Here is a 13,780-nt window from a genome sequence, read left to right as displayed (position 1 = left end):
TGTTGAGTTGGATATTTTCTAACAAACAACAACCAACAACAATGTCGTGACTAGAGAAAGACTGTTGATTTTTTATTTGTGTTTATGGTTCTCTGCATGGTCTAAAATTTCAATTTGGAACCGGTAAGTAGCGTTGGGACTTGATTGTTATATTTATCGCACATCAGAATATGTAACCCAAAAATTTCACTTTAATACTGATTATTAAACTAGTTTCCAATCACATCACACTATCACACTAATATTATAAAAGCGATAGTTCATGTGTGTGTAAGTGAGTAAGTATGTTTGTTCCTCTTTTACGCCGCGACTACTGAAGCGATTTGGCTGAAATTTGATGAAATGTATTTCATCCCGGAACAATCAATGGTTCCCGCGGGATTTGTGAAAAACTTAATTCCACGCGGACGAAGTCGCGGGTCGTCCGCTAGTTATTAATTAAATTAGAAATCTTTATCTAGTTCTGGTAATAAATAAATAAAGTTTACCTGCAGGTAAAGTGCGGACCGTCTCCGTGGCGTTGCTATAGCGACTGGGCCCGATGTCGTTGGTGGCTCGTATCCGGAACTGATACGCGGTGTAGGGCTTGAGCCCCTCCACTGTGTACGACGTGGAGAATGGATCAACTCGCTCGGGAAGAGTTTGCCATGTCCCACCGTCTTCTTTTTGTTGTATGGTGTAATACCTGTGAACAATATAGCAGAATAGAATATAATTAATAACTTCCAAAACTGAGATAAATCTAATGACATTTCATGTAAAATGTCAATATGTTAAGGGATTTCTAATGCCTAGGTTGTAGAGCTTGCCAAAGATAGAGACTTACACAAACTAGTATGCTCGAATAACATAACACGCCATAAAGAGACAGGTAAGAAGTATTAGGTGCAAGGGAAAGTTCTGTCATCTTCACTTGCAGTTTTATTCATCTCCAACATGAAAGAAAAACGTTATCCCTGCAACTGAATGTATTGCAACTGTCAACCACCATGTTTTACTTTTGTTAATGACTAGAATGAACAGTTGCATAAAAAGAATTGTATGTCTCACACTGGATACTGTTACCGCACTCCTTGAGTCAAGGTATTCGTCAACAATAGAGTTAAAGAGAGACAGCTTGGAGTGGAGTATGCTGTAAAATATTGCCTTTTTGTTAAGATCTCTATGGTGATGTTCGACTACATGCTGCAACCACACTATGCTTCTGGCGATGCGGCAATGTTGCCCTATCTGTCCACAAACTTCCCTACTCGCGCAATCATTCGCGACACCCCGTACTTGGCCTTTGATTCGCGCCGACAAATCCAGCGATGGGCATGATGTGGAGAATGAAATGCGCTAGGACGAGTCGCAGTAGAATCATCATCATCATCATCATCATCATCATCTCCTTTCCCTTATCCCACTTAAGTGGTGTCGGAAAAATAAGTCAATCTTTTCCATTCGTCTCTATTACTCGTCAACTCATCATCCACTCCTCTTACACACATGTTCTCTTTCACACACGCTAGCCATCTTCTTTGGTCTTCCTCTCCTCTTATGTCCTTCCACTTGCACATTCAATATTTTTCTAGTAATATGACTTTCCTTCCTACGCTAACCAAGCTAACCTTCTACTCCTCAATTTCTCTGTCACTGGCGCCACTTTCAGACTTTCTTTTATACATATACTCATTCCTTATTTTATCTATCATATATAATACATATAGAGCCGTGATAGCCCAGTGGATATGACCTCTGCCTCCGATTCCGGAGGGTGTGGGTTCGAATCCGGCCCGGGGCATGCACCTCCAACTTTTCAGTTGTGTGCATTTTAAGAAATTAAATATCATGTGTCTCAATCGGTGAAGGAAAACATCGTGAGAAAACCTGCATACCAGAGAATTATCTTAATTCTCTGCGTGTGTGAAGTCTGCCAATCCGCATTGGGCCAGCGTGGTAAACTATTGGCCTAACCCCTCTCATTCTGGGAGGAGACTCGAGGTCAGCAGTGAGCCGAATATGGGTTGATGATGATATAATACATCCATCTCAACATACGCATTTCGTTCACATGTATACTTTTACCGCCCAACATTCTGATCCATACAGCACGTCAGGTCATACAACCGTTTTGTATATTTTACCCTTAAGTCTAAGAGGCAACGAGGGTCACGTATACAATACAAGTAGAATACACAAGTGAATACAACATACCGGAGAGGCGCATAGCCGTCGTCGCCGGGCGTCCACGAGAAGGTGATCTGGTGCGGCTGCAGCAGCGAGCGCGCCACGTTGGGGCGCGCGGGCGGCGCGGGCGCGGCGCGGTTCACGGTGGTGAGCACAAGCGCGCGCAGCGTGGCGCCCCAGCCCACGCGCGTCTGCGCCGTCACCGAGAACAGGTAGTACTGCTCCGACGACAGCTCCGTCGCTCTGAAACAATCATTACTATATTTAATGAAAAAAAAAAAAACAATTTCTGTTAGTGACAATAGCTTGTAATATACGTAAATAATAAGTAATTCCCAACGAATGTCGCTATTTCGAGATCTAGACCGGACATTTTCCTTTTGTCCAAACAAACTACGCGGATAGTACTTGTAGAGCTTACTGTGCCGTGAGAGACTAACATTCCGAAGGACCACATTATAAAAGTGATTAAATATTATGACCTTACAAATGAACTAACTAAAAATGGCTATGTGGTTAGTCTCCGTACGCCCTAGAAGTAGGTGCGAGAGGAATTAAAGCAAAATCTCTCTATAATTTAAAGACCTCTCTAGAACTCCAGCAAGTTATATATTAGAACGTATCCAAAACTGAGCGATAATAGCTTACCTTCTTATGGCTACAGAGAAGTCTTTTGCGTAACAATTAACATAACAATGTCAATTCAGTTGTAAAGGAAAAGACTGTTTGTTTACTTGCTAAAGGACACTCTTTTTTTTAAGAGCCCACTACAGGGCCAAGCTTCATTCCATATAGGAGTGGTGATTTATACAGCGTAATAACTAGCTTCCATGAGCGGTATAGAAGACTAGATCTTCAAGATTTTCAATGCTCCAATAAGAACCAAAAGTCTTGAAGAGTCTCACTGCCGAAAACAATGAGCAGGGGTCATAGTTATAAAAACCAATTGATTCTGGAATGGCGATCTCGCACGGGAAAGAACACTGTTGATCAATCACTCGTTGGGTTCAAAGGGGATCTAATTTATTACATCAAACGGACGGAGGTCGCTGAAAATCCTTACTGGAAAGTCTGTCTCCAACATTCAATGTCCACCAGCTAATGGTCGTTGTCTTACCTAAACGTCCTGTCAGATGGCAAGAATTCCTTCGAGAACATGTGATGCGTGGAACTGTTCAGGTGGTATGTAACTTTGTACGCCAGTATCTCGCCGTTCGGATCTTCGGGCACGTCCCATATTATCCGTGCTGTTGTAAACGTTACATCGGGAAACGAAACGTTCGACGGAGGCCCGGGAGCTATAAAAAAAAGTAAATGTACAAAATTATTTAATATTCCCGTTTCTGTTAGAAAACGAGGTTAAAATATAGTGTAGCTTCCTCCTTCTACTTCAGGAAAGTGTAGCTTTCCAACAGTGAAATATTTTTTAAAATCAGTTCAGTAATTTCAGAGTCAATGCAAACAAACAAGCAATCAAATCTTCCCTCTTGATTAGCATAGACAATAAAAGTATATAGTTTTAAAAAATGCATCTATTGAATATATTGATTAAAATTTATTTAATGTTATACTTAGGCAACAATATAATATTATTAATGTTATATTGAGAATCTGAAAATTGCAGAGCTTGCAGACTGAGAAAGATATATCGTCTATTATAATGTTTATTATAAAACAATTTTTTATCATTATTATATGTATGTCTATTATAAACCAAACCGACTAACTGGAAGGAATGGGAATATTGATCATATTTAAAAAAAAAAATTATAAAAAAAAAAACAAATTTCCCACTTAAAATTCCGTCCACTTTTATATGACGCGAGTATATTAAAGTGGGCGGATAATTGTGCCTCTGAGTATAATTTTTGTATAGACAACGACACTTACTGTCTTCAAAAGTCCTGACGGTAACCGGCGGGTCGCTGAGTGCACCGTCTCCCAACCTGGTGTAACCCAACACTTGTATTTGGTACACCACATACTTCCGGAGCTCCGTCAAAGTCACCGTGTGGGTCAGGTTCGATGTTATGGGGTGGCATTCAACTTTCTTGTGTTCCGGTCTAGGGGGCGGCACCACTGCGGCGTAGCACACTTTGTACCCTTCGATGAGACCGTTCTGATCTTGTACGGGAATGTCTCCCCATAGAACGACCACTGTTGTGGAGGATGTGGCGTTTGCTGATACGTTCACCGGGCCAGTGGACGGCACTAGAAAAAATATAATTTTTTACTCATCCTCTCTCTCCCTTTAAATGAAAGAGGATTACCAACAATCTGCGCCAATGCAGTTTGGCGGGCTTATAATGATGATATTTGGTGATAATGATTGAGCCAGGCGGCTTCTCCGATGCACGGGGACCCAAGGCCTAGGATGAGTCATCATCATCATTATCAACCCATATTCGGTTCACTGCCGAGCTCGAGTCTCCTCTCAGAATGAGAAGGGTTAGGCCAATAGTCCACCACGCTAGTCCAATGAGGATTGGCAGACTTCACATATTATAACATATTATCACATATTATATTATAACACAGATAATTAAGAAAATTCTCTGGTATGCAGGTGTTTTTCCTTCACTATTTTGAGACACAGATATATTTAATTTCTTAAAATCCTAGGATGAGTACAAAGAAATATCTCGTTAACAGAAAAAGATATTGTCGACAAATAGCAGCGGCATCCAAAATATCGCTTTTTTCGTCCCATCGCAATACATTATGCATGTTAGGCCACCTAATGATGATTTGGTATAAGAAAAACTCAAATTTACGTCGTCTAGTTAACTTTCGTACCCCTGTACCACGCAGACGAGCCCTCATTTACGTAGTTTGCTTATATAACAAGGTGGGTTCATCAGACACATCAGTTGTTAACAATTCTTTTTCTTTTGACGCAGTGGTATGCGACGTGGATTTACAAAACGGAGGTCCTGGGTTCGACCCCCGGCTGGGTAAATTGAGATTTTCTTAATTAGTCCAGGTCTGGCTGGTGGGAGACTTCGGCCGTGGCTAGTTACCACCCTAACGACAAAGAAGTACCGCCAAGCGATTTAGCGTTCCGGTACGATGTCGTGTAGAAATCGAAAAGGGGTGTGGATTCTCATCCTCCTCCTAAAAAATTAGTCCGCTTCCATCTTAGACTGCATCATCACTTACCATCAGGTGAGATTGTAGTCAAGGGCTAACTTGTAAATAAAAAAAAAAAAAAAGGGTGATGAGTTCGTACCTGCTTCGCGTGTCCTCTCTGTAGCCGTGGGACTAACAGCTGATGTACCGACTTCGTTGATAGCGGTCATCGTGATCTCATACACCGACCACTCCTCCAGGTTTGATAGCACGTGCGAGTTGGCTGTGTGGTCCTCAATGATACTGTACAGTGTGTCGTTGGTGCCACTGCGCTTGTACGTTATGTTGTAGCCTTTTGGGTTGCCGTACCATTCACTCTGCTGTAGAGGCTGTGACAAAATTCAATTTATCAGCTTTCTTTATTGCTGTCATAGCGGGCATAAGTGCTTGGCAAATTCGTTCGTAACACTCCCGATGTTACGCGCGGGCCGGGAGGCGTATAGCGATGAATCAAAAACCCACGACTGACGCACGTCAATGCCCTGCATGCACGATTTTACACCCGCGCAGTCTTTCCCCCTGTAGCCAGTATATCATGTGAGTGTTTATCAACGAACGTGCCAGACTAGAGCAACCTGACTGATTTCAGCCGTCCATATGTTTACTTATTAACAATGTTTCTAGTCGCATTATGAGGTGTTCTTAATAATGCGACTAGAATTTAGAACCATTTCTAATTCGTTGTTTGCTTTTGAGAGATTCAAGTTTAGCACATATTTTTTTATTATTATAACCGTTAAAAGAATTACTTGAATAAGAATACATATACACTAACGTATTTTTTTTTATTTAGACTAATTACGTAACTTTAAGTGAAAAACACAGAATACTACCCTACCTCTTGTACTACATACACGTTGGTGGCGATCAAGCCGGTATTTATGAATATACATAACACAGAGTGCTACTTACAATCCATCTAACTCTGAGGTTGTTGGCGCTGACAGCTCGGACGGTAACGTTCCTGGGAGGGTGCCGCGGCGGCGCCTGGATTGTCTGGAACTCTTTGCAGGGCTCGGAGGGCGGGGACGAGCCGACCACGTTGGTGGCGATCACCCGCAGTCGGTACGTTGTGAACGGGACCAAGCCCGTTACTAGGATGGACTGGGCATCGGGCGCGTTCACTTCGTAGATTGTCACCCAGGATGAGTTGCGTGCTGTTTGCGCCTGAATTTCAATTATTTTTTTTTTAATTTTAAAAATAAATAGACAGGATTTGCTTTTAGTAACTCATATATATAATTTATCAGATGAATAATAACCGACCTGCTATCAACCAGTCTTCTAAGATTGCAAGTTATGCGGTAAAATAACAAAAATGGATTTGTAAGCGTAAGATGCATGACGCACGAAGCACGAAATATTTCGAGAAGAGATAAAGACAAAAGTCAACCAATAACGGCGAAAACTTACATGCCATCGCATCGAAAGAGAGAGCGATAATTGCGAATTTGGCATTGCTTGACTTTTGTCTTTATCTCGCCACAAAATATGTCATGATGGCATGTTAGGCCTATTGGAAAATATCGCCACTTGTGAGTACGTAATTTATCAAACACACATTTATAAAGTGTTATTGAATAGCTGTAGAAATTCAAAGAAATCATCAAAGAAATTGAATAGGTGTAGTGATACATAGATTTTATATATTTACTTTGATTTGTATTTACGAAGCAAGAAAAGTAATCTTGTAACTAGACTGTTAACTTGTCAGGACTAGTAGAATTAGAAAAGTTGTCTGTTTACTTAGTTGTGAAAGTTTTGACTTCTTGAGGGGAGTTGGAGTTGCTTAAATTATATGACTCCTTATTAGAATACTTCTATGACAAGGCAATTAGTGTATTTGTGGCAAGTTTTGACTTTTATGAGAAGGGTGGGAGTTGTAAAAGATACCGTCAGACTAGTTCAATGGTTGTTACCTGCACAGTCCACAGCGAGATGGAGGAGTTTCCATCGAAGGCCGGCGTGAACTGCAGCAGCACGGAGTGCGCGTCGATGTTGGACAGCGCCAGGTTGCGCGGCGCGTGCGGCAGCACCGGCTCCACGCCCGACTGGATGACGGCGGAGCGCGGCCCGCCCTCGCCCACTGCCGTCAGCGCGCTCACCCAGAACTGGTACTGCGTGCTCGCCTGCTCGTCAACAATAAAACATTTTTTTTTATTGAGAAAGAACACAATAAGAAACTTAAGCTAACTTATCCTAATAGCTATACAAATCATGCCCACGTGGAATGTCCATTTCCGCGCTGGACAACCAGGCTGATCCTTTGCGCAATCAAAAATCCAGCCCTTCCGTCACCAGTCGAGGCAACTAGCCGCGATGAAATGTATCGAAGAAATTGTTTTGGCACTGCGACTCCATGGCCCAAGGGTCTGCACGGCAAAGGAACAAATATGTAAATCACAGTCAGACGCATACTTGTGCCATTTACCGGTTTCAGCTTTTTTTGCTGAAGCTCCCGGTCTTGATTCTGTCTCCTTGATATGACACGGTGCTAATGTGTCAACGCGTATAGCGTTCCATATAGCGTCGCGTCATTCCATTAGGTCTCTTGCCGTCATCCCGACTTATTCCTCGACGGCTTGATCAGCGTAGGAATATTTTTGGTCAGTTTGGATCGTGCCGTGATGCAAGAACCAGCTCATGACTAAGGGCCCCGTATTCGAAACTAGTCGGGCATACTCCGACCTAATATCACGTGAGTCTTAGTCGTGTTTCATAATCAATTAATATGAATCACTCACAATAGTTTAAATTCTAAAGAATATTTATGGTCATCTTAATCATTTTATTCATATAGTTAAGTTAGACAGAACACCTGCTCTGAATTTTGTAAAGTTACAGCGCTTCTAAATCAATTGCATCGTTCGTTGAAAAGTTTCTGAACGAGTGTAAAATAGCCGAATCTCACCACCTCAACCTCATCTCACCTAAATGGAACACCCTCGACTATAAACCGAATAAAATTATAGAACATGTAAACACGTCCTACAAAGTATTGCCCTTTTTTGCCATGGGGAACTTCTCATGGATATCACCGCACCATGGATACACGCGGAAGAAGTATATAAATATAAATCCATATCCCTATGCACAAATTTAAAAAGAACGGAAGTTCAAGACCAAGCAAATCGGGATAGAATTTTCGTTTTTTTCCAATGAAATAAAACCTTCGGGTCTGTTTGTTTTGGCGGGAATAGTGTAAAAACTGTTGAAACAATTTATGCGAGAGTCTCACAAATTGGAAGCATTTAACCTGACTTACACATTACACTAACGGTTAAGTATAATCTGGAGTAGCGCCCGTGATACGGCTCGACCTAAATTTCACGGCAACGAAGCAGCGGACAAAAAGTGGTTATTGTTTAGTTAACAACTTTTCTACCTAATTGTATCTAACCGTAGACGGGTATACATTTGTCTGGCGTGTCATAAAAACGCTTATTTGTTGCGAGAATGTCGCAATTGTTATGTGTTGACAGTATTATGGAACAGCAAAAAGCTTACAGATGCCGACTACACGCTATAAAGGAAAGTTGTTTATTTACTGACGGATATCCGTGACTCCGTTCCCTGTATATAAATTATATACAATGCCAATAACATATATAAAATAAATAAGCTATATTATCTTAATAATATAAAAATACGCGAAAGGACACTCATCACGAAATCTCAAAAACCACTTGACGTATAAAGATGAAATTTCGCAGAGAAGTATTTTACATTAAGTAGACTTTTTTGATAATTTTGTGATATAGACAATATATCAAACCTCATCAGTGCAGGCTTGAAACTTACCTGCAAGTGTTCCACCCTTATACTGGTATTGCTAGGCGGCAGAACTTCCTCCTTGAGTGAATCGGGGTTTTCTTTTATCTGATACTTCAATTTGTATCCTATTAGGACTCCGTTAGATTTCTTTGGTGGCGACCAAGATACCCTCACTGCCCTATCTGATATGTCATCGAATTGTAAGTTTACAATCTCGTCCGGTTCTGAAAAATATGTGTATTTATGTAATCGTTATGTAAATAGTTTTCATCAAAGTTTTATGAATTTATTGTAATGTAATTTTACATTTAAATTAAAGTAATTTTTGATTTCATTAGGTATACATCCTTCGAAATATAATGTTTTTTTTTCACAATACAGTTATGCAACTCCATAATACGGGTATCAAATTACTTTTTATCAAGAATATGGAAAATAAAAGCTTGCTTTGCTTGGCGGTTCGAGTTAGGCCTATAACATACATATAGACATTCCACAAAGTTTAATTTGAAGACAAGAAATCATAAATCTGATGTTTACTTATATGGTGGGAAATGACGCTACATTGCACTCATCTAAGTCAAGTTTAGAGCCTCAATAGCCCAACGGTAAAGTGGTCCGACTCATCACCGAGAGTGGTGGTCCGATCCCGGCCCCGTTGGACTATTGTCGTACCCACTCCTAATACAGTCTTTCCCGACAAGTTATATAGGTATAGGTATGGGAATATTGGTCATATTAAAAAGATATGGCAAATATTAAAAAAAAAAAAATGAGTTATGTAACCTCCATTAATACGGGTCTTAGTGTCCTAAGTACACGAGTGGCACAATTGAAGCCAAAGATTGATTTTTTAACACAATAGCTCGTAACTACCAGTTTAAGATTAAATGAAGAAACAAGTAAAACTCACTGTCCTCCTTAGTTCTCACAAGCACGAAGTCACTGCGAGGTCCGTCACCAGGCTCGGTGAAGCACAACACGGAGATGTTATACTCTGTGAACTTTTCGAGGCCAGTTATCAGAGCTGTTTGTTCGGTCAGAGGGTCCAGCAGGTTGGGCGGGACGCTAACAAGTCTGTGTTCGACGCTGTCGTTGGTTGCCTCGTCCCACTTCCATGCTTGAATTTTGTAACCCTATAACAAATAATCAATTTTGAAATAAATCCTAGTATTGTATTTTTACTAGTATTTATTGATCAGTTTGGATCGTGCCGCTTTGCAAGAACCAGTTTATGACTAAGGGTATGGGTTCGAAATTAGTCGGGCATACTTCGACGTTGTATCACGTGAGTTTTAGCCGTGTTTCATAATAAATTAGTATTTATTGACGAAAGAGAGAGCGCGATATTTCTGGTTCGGTCAATATTAGTCGATTATGTATTTTACTCTTCACGATATATCATGTTGTGGTACGTATTTCAGGCCTACTAATGTATTGTATGTATTGTTCCTTCAAATATTTTAATCTGTTGTCTGTCTGTCACGATTTTATGCTTGTGAATGTTTCTTATAACGATGACGAAGTATTTTGTGGTACTCGTGGTATCCCTGAATAATTCAACTTCAAAATGAGAAAGATGTCCCTCTCCAATGCTCTAAAGTCCATTCTAATGCAGCACCAATATTCATCAAAATTCATCAAAATTTTGCACTAATATCAATTATACTCGTAGAATATACGTTAATTGTAAAGGTAAATATATATAATAGCATTCCAATCTTGGCGACCGCGACCGAGCCGTGCGACCCACTGCTTAGTATGAATTTATATGGAGCACTAAACAAAAAAGGTCGCGCGACGCGGTCTCGGGCTTTGTTTAGTGCTCAATATAAATTCGTTCTAAGCAGTGGGTCGTGCGACCTGGTCGCGGTCGCCAAGATCTTACTTTAAAAAGGTCGAAGTTATTTCATTATATAAGGTTGCTGTGAGATAGGTAATGCAAACAATATAATGTGTGAATGTGTGTGTGATTATTGATATATTGATTGAATATAAAATACATATATTGGCGATAGTAGTCACATTAACACTAACCTGATTAATTCCGTTAATCTTCTGTGGGTTGGGCGGCGTCCACCACACTTGTATGGCGGTGGAGTTGGCCGCTTCGCAGCGGACGCTGTCGGGGGCCGCCTCGGGGACGCCCTCTTTTGTTTTAATCGTGTAACTATCCGAGAACACGCCAACGCCTTTGTCGTTGTACGCAGCGATCTGTACGTTGTAATCCTTCCACGTGATCAAATCTTGTATGAGGTAATTCCTCTGAGCCTCGTTGGTAATATTTTGGTTCGTCCACGGACTATTGTCGTAGCCTTTCAAACGGTATCTGATGACGTATCCGAGGATGTGTCCGTTCCGATGTTCCTCTAGAGGTGGCTGCCATTGAGTGATTATTTCGGAGGACGATCGCGCTGAACCCATAAAACCCAACGGCGGGCCGGAGGGTGCTAAAATATAAAAACCGTGTGATTTTTCGTAACATACATGGCTTGATAGACTCAGACATGACGATCAACAAGTATTGAAAGTATTAAGAGACGTGCCCATGATGCAACTAAAATTACTCAGGTGCCACCAAAAAACATCTTAATAACAAGGCAACAAAAAATGGCGGATTCGTGATCTTGACACCGCGCAGGTGACTACACTCCCAAGTTCTATAACCGATTGTATTGAACATTCAACTACATTGTGTCCCACATTCTATAACATCTGGAGTGTGCCGTTTTATTTAAAGTAATGTATGTCTTACAGTCCACACTAGATGGAACAGACGCCATGGTTATTGCATTGTTCTTAAGTTCTTTTGTGTGCCACCCATGCGCCGATAATAACCGCACTATCACTAAACTAATAATGTAGGTATAATAATCATAAAATTACCGATCTCATGCATTTTATGATTTTTGCATTGCCAACTAGTACAGGCGTGGTAATATAATTAAAATAACTTCAGTAAAGTAAATTCAAAGTAGCATTCGCGACATAAATCGAGGCAAGGCATCGACCATGCAAAACATACTGGGTACATGACTTATATTTTAAATGATACATTCATAAATGAACTTAAAATGACAATTATAGAAAGAAATATCTTATTATACATCCAATGCTTGTCTAATTACGACATTGTTTAAAAGATTGTCATTTTCGTTTATCATAGCAGTCATATACCCTTTAATACAATATTTATTAGAATAAAATAAAGTGACGAGACATGAAGATCGACAAAGGACGAAGATACAATTGAAAGCGGAAATAAAAATGTAGTAATTGATACGATTTCAATATACCATGTGGTTTTACATGTCTGCATACCTTGGCAGCATATTATGTCGTTCGCAGCTTGATCCAAAAAGAAAAATCGTTGTATTGTGGTCGATAAGTCGCTATAGTACGGTACAGTACAAGTACAATTCACGAAATTAAGAGTAATTAATATTTCTATAGTGCATAATATAAATAAAACACTTCCTTAATACCTACTAATTATTATTTAAAGCAAATTATCTTTATAATGTCAGCGTAAGAAAAATATTTTATTTTCTTTTATTGAACTAGGGCCCGTCGATTCTCTTTCTACGATCGCAAACGTTTCGATATCTAGAAAAATGTATGGGAATGGCATTTGCTATCGACAGGTCACGTGATCAAGATCTGTCATTCCCATACATTTTTCTAGTTTTCGAAGCGTTTGCGATCGTAGAAAGAGACCCAACGAAAAAAGAGACCTAACGCTTCGAAAACTAACAAAATGTATGGGAATGACAGATCCGATCGCAACTTCATCACGTAATCTGTCGATAATAAATGTCTTTCCCATGCATTATTTAGTTTATAGAAAGACGATCGACGTGCCTACAGGCCGAGGTACTTTAAGAAGACACGTCTTTCGCCTCATTTACGCAATACAATTACAGTGTGTAATTATTGTGTTGAAGTACAACATGACAATACACAGATTAACTCACTAAAGTTTTATCACACTCGGATGAATGTTTTAAGAACTAGTGAGAACAAACATACTTTTTTTATTTATCCTGATAACGGATTAAGTAGACACGTATCATAAAGATAAAGCCGATGGTGTTATTTTACAGGTTGGATATACATAATGTCTGTACATATACAGGATGTATAGAAAAATCCGAAAAAAAATATATAACATGGTTACCCTAGATATTTTTTCAAAACTACTTTTCAGATAGCATGGGTAAAGTAACAGTCGCCTGTATGAAATTCATAGTAGTATTATCGTGAATCGCGACAAACCTTCAAGAGTGAAACGAACTGTAGTTTTAGATAATTAGATGGTGTATCATTAGCGTTTAATCCATTAATTACGGGACATCCTGTATATAAATTGTAAATAATTTATTAATTGATACCTTCTTGCGGCAACGTCAGAACTTCAGTTGGATCAGACGGGGGACCCTCTCCGACGGTGTTGACGGCTGATACTCTGAACTGGTAGGACGTGGCTGCCTTCAAGCTGGTTAGCAACACCCAACGTTGAGTAGCCGATACGTTCATCGATTCCGTGACCCAGTTCAGCAGAGGATCAGGTGTCGGACCTAAAAAATTAAAGTACTGTCGTAATAAGAGTGATTATGATACTAACACAATATTGTAATATTTCGGAACATTTTCAAATATTCCTTTTTTTTTGTATTTTAATTGTCTCATGATTACTAGCTTTTGGTGT

At 40.0% G+C, this 13,780-nt stretch overlaps 1 protein-coding gene across 2 annotated transcripts in view; it reads right to left on the bottom strand.

The window, feature by feature from the left end:
- The window catches only part of LOC112053290 (protein sidekick), a 78,175-nt gene that overhangs the window by 17,980 nt on the left and 46,415 nt on the right, over positions 1-13,780 (bottom strand). For both annotated transcript variants that reach the window (XM_052881499.1, XM_052881498.1), the window contains 11 exons: positions 13,464-13,649; positions 11,110-11,522; positions 9,986-10,208; positions 9,100-9,296; positions 7,218-7,427; positions 6,211-6,465; positions 5,399-5,627; positions 4,060-4,380; positions 3,287-3,467; positions 2,197-2,412; positions 489-685 (listed from right to left, as the gene is read on the bottom strand). In XM_052881499.1, the coding sequence (XP_052737459.1) occupies positions 489-685; positions 2,197-2,412; positions 3,287-3,467; positions 4,060-4,380; positions 5,399-5,627; positions 6,211-6,465; positions 7,218-7,427; positions 9,100-9,296; positions 9,986-10,208; positions 11,110-11,522; positions 13,464-13,649 (2,628 nt within the window). The remainder of the gene's footprint in view (positions 1-488; positions 686-2,196; positions 2,413-3,286; positions 3,468-4,059; positions 4,381-5,398; positions 5,628-6,210; positions 6,466-7,217; positions 7,428-9,099; positions 9,297-9,985; positions 10,209-11,109; positions 11,523-13,463; positions 13,650-13,780) is intronic.

Source organism: Bicyclus anynana, chromosome 5, assembly GCF_947172395.1.
Source record: "Bicyclus anynana chromosome 5, ilBicAnyn1.1, whole genome shotgun sequence".
Classification (NCBI taxonomy): domain Eukaryota; kingdom Metazoa; phylum Arthropoda; class Insecta; order Lepidoptera; family Nymphalidae; genus Bicyclus; species Bicyclus anynana.
The sequence above is the reverse complement of the archived record's forward strand: the minus strand, read 5'-3'. Positions and strand labels throughout refer to the sequence as shown.